This window comes from Acromyrmex echinatior, chromosome 1 (genome assembly GCF_024713525.1).
Source record: "Acromyrmex echinatior isolate Ae372 chromosome 1, ASM2471352v2, whole genome shotgun sequence".
Taxonomy (NCBI): domain Eukaryota; kingdom Metazoa; phylum Arthropoda; class Insecta; order Hymenoptera; family Formicidae; genus Acromyrmex; species Acromyrmex echinatior.
In genome coordinates, this window is record NC_141852.1 from 11582697 (window position 1) to 11588885 (window position 6189).

Consider the following 6189-nt stretch of genomic DNA (forward strand, 5'->3'; position numbering starts at 1 on the left):
TATTTAATAAACGAAATAAAAATAGAAAATTTATTACGCAGAGGTTTTACATTTTTATTTTTAACTTTTTTTATCAAGTACCTCTTTATTGCTTATGAATTGTATTTATAAATATATTTATAAATATATTGTATTTATAAATATATCTGTATCAATATATAATTTACGCATTATCATTAATTATTCGTAGATGTTTACATAGGTATTTTATTTATATAAGATTTATTCTTGGAACCACAAATATTATTTTATTTTAATTTAGAATATTTTGAATCAAATTTTTATCTATTTAAATATAACTGCAATAATATATTTCATGCGTATCACTACACCTGAAATTCAAATATAAAGGTGCTATCTCTTGCGATGCAAGAGGCATTGAGGAATTTGTATCGGTTTTCGTTGAGGTTACAATAAGGAGTGAAAATCCGAAGGTAACTTTGTTGGGGAAAGAAAAATGGGAAGATATATCGATACTTGTCACTAGTGGCATCAAAATTCTAACAAAATCCGATATCACTTTCCAGAAATCGAGAATCTTTCTATATTGAAACGAGGCGTATTTCAAGTACACTTTTTATTCTGTTATTGCGAGTATCATGCTATTTCCGAAGATGGTTTTGCGGTTCACAAATGAATGCTATTTTTCTACGAAATAAAAAAAATAAATAATAAATATGTAATGTAATAATAAATATGTATAATGTAAAACAAATAATAATATAAATATTTAAACGAAATTAATAAATGAAAATTATTCTTAATGCAAATGTTATTTGAACTTATACTCTCACAATTAAACCTGGAAAATTGTTATTGTGTTGTTATTGCTCGTATTTGTAAAATATTTCAAACTATATTAAACTATCTTTTTTTTTCTAAATCTGACATTAAGACCAAAAGAAAGCTTATCCAATAATTTAATGTACTTTTATTTTATAGAAGAGAGCAACAGGTCAGGAACGGATCGGGGAATTTCAGATCCAGTGTCCGAAAATTATCTCCGCTAGGAAATTTTATCAAACAGCATTTGGTGAGTCCTTTTCTTTCATTTTTTCCGCAAAAATTAATTATTTAATTAAATATATCATTTGTTCTATTAATTGAAAAGATGTTTTTTTAATAATAATTTGCTGCATATTGTAATAAATAATAAATGATAAATAATTATAATAAATAATAAATAACTTCAATAATAAATAAATAATAATTTTAATAATTACAATAATAAATTTCATTAAATTTATTGAAAAAAAATTATTTTTTTCTCTATAAATATCTAATTAATATTTATGCTGCATATGCATGCTATATATGTAGACATTGAGTAATGTAATTTTTTGTAAAATAATATTTTGTGATATAAATTAAATTTATATATTATATTTACGTTCCGGTTATATTTAAAGAAAAAACTTTATTTATATCTATACAAATAATATATCATGATACTTGATATTTTTCTATTAAAGTAAATCTGCTTTCAAATAATAATGTTGAATAAGGTCTGTTTATCATTTCAAATCATTCAGTACAAGACTTAAAGGCTTTTACATGGAATTAACGCAATGCTCACATAAGCTTATTAACTATTATTATATTATTATTATTATTATTATTATTATTATTATTATTATTAAATCATTTAATTGAAACGGATCGAATTTTTTAATTACCAAAGCTGATTTCGTATTCGGTGTTAAAACATTATTCTTCTAATTGAAAATAATATTCGTCTTAATTAAATTGTCATCGCATCCACTGTCGTGGTCCATTATCACAGTAGTCGACATTATCCATTGATCGACATTACAAAAGTATGACGATAAGAAAGGTCATTGATTCCCGTAACTTCGTGCCTCTTTACATTTATGCAAGATTCGATTCTGCCTGCGAATCCGGACGAGATGTAAAAGTGCATGATTGAGTTGGTGTCCGGGAGATAAAGCGAAGATTTCACAGCTTTGGACTCAGAGCGATAGACGAGTACCACGAGATTTACTGCCAGCTGTGGCGAGAGGGAGCAAGAAAGACTTCGGTAAAAGAGCTGAAATAAGAATAAAAATCGCAGCATGAGAAAGTTACGGCGATTCTCATGCAGTGGTGTATTCACCTACAGAATGATTTTGTTGAAGTATCTAAAAATTTAGCTAGATATCGATATTGAAAATAATTTTGTCAACATAATTATGTAGGAACCTTAAGATATACAAGTATGATGAGCAATGCTACAAAAAGCACATTTTCTAACAATCAGTGAGCGTCTTACATTATTTTATATAAAATTTTCATACCTTATCTAGCATTTATTGCTATCCACACCGTTTGTTTGCGATTCCTACAATTTGTTCTTGCTGTTAAATATTTCGTATTTAGAATATTTCATAATTATAAGGAGATCAAAACTAAAAATTGACTTTATCGATTTTAATGACCACGAATTACTATTCTCTAAATCTTTTTTGGAGTGAAATCTCACTCCAAAAGACTGAAAATTAAGCCAGTCTTGAAAAAAGAGTAAAAATATTTTCTTTCTTGAACAAAAGTGAGAAATTTTCACGTCTGACGTTTTTTTTTTAAGAATGACTCAATTTTTACTCCAAAAGATTCAGAGAGTATCTTAACTCTGATTTTAGGATAAATTGAAGCTTTAGAGAGTTTTCACTATAATGCTATTAATACTCAAGTATAAACGTTTTAATAAACTCTAAAGGAAATGTCGCTACTAAATTTAATGTTGAAATATCTTGGAAAAGATTAATTGTTTACGCCCCAAAAAAAATAGAGGAACAATTATATTCAAGGAAAAATAAATTATAATTTTGTGTCAAATTTCATTGAAATTAGGCCACTTTTGAGCCTCCCTTTGTTAATATCTTTCCTCAAAGGAATGCAAAGGTTTACAGATTCTCGACTGTAACTTCTCTTAAAGTTTTCAGTGCCCTCAAATCCGCCTACTACGCCTCTCTCGAGAATTTCCATCTGCCGTCTCTCGTTTCTTCATGTCATTCCGGTCTTTCCCTTTCCTCCTTTACTCTCTTGCCTAGAGTGTCCGGAGGGACGGATTCCTCGCGCTCTTGTAATAGAAGTGTCATCCGAAAATGTTTTCTATTCCCAGGCATTGCAACCACGTACCTCTCCTCCTGTGATTTTTATTGGCTTAGTAACTTCGCTATTCATCATTTGGCTTTTCCTTTTCGATGTTAGCATTCCGACGCCATGCAATTCGCTCGGATTACTGCGGTCCTTCAATGATGAAATTTGTTATTTTAGCTCGGAGTGAAAATTCAAAAAGTTCCTTCTAAAGATAAATATCTAGATTAACGTTTTTCTACCTTTTCCAATTTACGACATATTAAAAAAGCCAAATTTATTGAAATACATTACTGAATACACATGTTCAGCGCTAGTGTAGGTTTCTTATGTAAATATCACTAACACAACATTTAGAACTATAGTACAAAAAAGTTCATTTCTGAAAATATTTTCCCAAAATATTTTTTTCAAAATGTTTTTTACTTCACGTTATATTCGCTTTTTACTTATTCCTAAATTTTTTTGCTTCTTTTTACCTTCTCTAAAATCTTTGCGGTACACATGGAAACCCTTTGCAGTGCATCGGTTGAAAAACTTTGACTTAGATAAATGATTTACTTTAAAAAAATGCTACTCTCTTTGAAGATATAGATTAAATTGAAGATTATAAAAAAATTTCAATTTATTATGAGCATTCTGCTCATAATGCACTTCTGTTTACTGTCCCGCGAAATGAGATTTCATCACGTAACATAAATCGAAATAGAAATTCTTTTCGGTGACAGAATAAAGCAAAAGAAAAATGATTGGTCAAAAGAGAAAATGACGATCGAAGGCTCAAATAATACGTCAATGAGCGGAACGCCGCGAAGAAAGATCACTTTAGCTCTTACGATCAATTCCTCACGGCGGATCGCGCATCGACTGTAACCACTGCGTGTCGATAATGGCCTTTACGTCGACCACGACCACTTGCGCGTCTGATCGCGACGCGACCGCTACCACTGAACGCGATCGATCAGACCCATACCGTGGTCGGTTTCCTCGGTCGGTCGTTAACGTTAAACCGAATCACCGTGGGCGGTACAGGAAAGAAAGGATTTATCGTCTTACCCGCGACTTCGTCGTATCTTCTAATCCCTTCTAATAGCGGCATAAATTTCGTGCAGTAAGCATTTTTAACATCTTACCTCGCTAAGTTTTTTCATCTTTTTTTTCGTCGATCACGCAAGTGATCACTTACAGCAAAGACGTATTTCCTACCGTTCGATCATGATCATCGGTAAAAAATTAGAGTATAACTTTCACTCTTCTCTTTTTTTCTCCTCACCTTTCCGATTACGCTGTCGCTATTATTGGTTGCGTTCAAGATTCTTTAATATGATTAGTTTATATATTTATATCCAGTGAGAAACTGAGGATCAGTCATATTAAAGAATTTTACAACAGTTACAAAGCTGTTGAACACATTGTGATCGAAATTATTGAAAGCTCAATTTGCGAATACGCTGTGAATGAACGTAGCGAAAGTATAACTTGCGTGTGCAAATTCCTTTTATAACTGGTCGTTTAGGAGATCCTAACCGTGTGCATAAACGTTCGCTGAAATGTGCTATAATGCTAAGTCATAACCATCGTGCTTGTGCTCGGCGACTTAGTTAAATGATGTTACAACGCCGACTTTCTCGACTCATTCTGGATTGACAATTATTGCTCTATCTCCAGCGCTTGCTGTCAACATTGAAAAACCGAAAAGTTAGTGACGGAGACAATCGTTTAAAGAGAACGTTTGCAATACGCGTCTTCTTGCTAGGATTCATTTGTATTATGCAGTACTCGCAAAATCATATCTATTTGCTTCACGGAAATCTCTCCCTGTCGTCGTCGGAGGCAGGTGGCATTATCTAGTAACGAGACGTAATATGTCAAGAAATTTCTCTCTTCGCGCGACGTACGTTCTTTATGAGAAAGCAATTATTTTTTAATCTCAACGAATATTTTGATATTTATATAATTTCAGACATTGATGATAATATTTAAAACGATTGTAAAATGAAATATTGTTTTATTTAATTAGAAAAAAAATTTTAGATTTAGATTAAAAGGTTGCAATCAATCACATTTCATAAAGATGTCTGTGTCACAATTTAAAGTGTTGAAAAATATAAAAATTTTATAGATTGTTTTATTATTACGTTTGAGTATCTGTGTAAAAAATTTGAGCACAATTCTCTTATTAATAAGATTGTATTAGAATTTCTCTCTCTCTCTCTCTCTCTCTCTCTCTCTCTCTCACTTTGAGATACCTTTGGAATTGTCTTAAAAGCACATTAAAATAAAGCTTGCTTAATAAATACAGAAATACAAAAGCGTCTAATGTTTTAGCTGTACAGTAAAAGCCAAAATATTATAGACGCTCTTGTATTTCTGTATTTATTAAACGAGTTTTATTTTAATACGCTTTTAATTTAAGATAAATCCAAAGATAAGTGAGAGTGACAGAAATTCTAGTACATTTTATAGAGGCAGCTGTATATTTTACCCGTAATTGTTATACGCAATGCAGATATCTGCAACATTATTGTCGCAATTATATAATTTCGATAAGTGACAGATGCTCGATTCGTAGTCACCATGAGCTTTGCCATTCTTCGCTCGGTTATCATTTGAAGATGCTTGCTCCGGGATCAAATTGCAAGCGTGGGCGAACCCACGCGGAAATATCTTGAAAGTTATGCAGTGCAGGATTTCTGGATGAATGGACAAATAGAAGAAAGAACAAATTTGATGAAAAAAATATTTATGTTTATGTATATATTACAATTAAAGTTAATTAACTTTAGTAAATGTGTACATTGACTACAACAGATTACAGTAAATATTACAGTGAATATTATATATACTTTCATTGAGTTAACACTTGAATTGTGACATATACAGGGTGAATCAGAGTCGTTGAACAGCTTTTTACCCTATGAGAAAATATAATAATTGACATACGTTATAATTCAATTAGATATGAAGTCGATAATTTTCTCATAGTGTAAAAAGTTTTAACGATTCACTCTGTATATATACAATAAAGATTACAAAAAAATTATTTTTCAAAAAACATGAAATTTTAATTTTAGTTATTTTTGCAACATATGTGAT

At 30.7% G+C, this 6189-nt stretch overlaps 1 protein-coding gene across 2 annotated transcripts in view; it reads left to right on the forward strand.

Moving 5' to 3' along the window:
* The window catches only part of LOC105146037 (uncharacterized), a 112809-nt gene that overhangs the window by 20119 nt on the left and 86501 nt on the right, over window positions 1-6189 (forward strand). For both annotated transcript variants that reach the window (XM_087411941.1, XM_087411946.1), the window contains exon 6: window positions 943-1033. In XM_087411941.1, the coding sequence (XP_087268067.1) occupies window positions 943-1033 (91 nt within the window). The remainder of the gene's footprint in view (window positions 1-942; window positions 1034-6189) is intronic.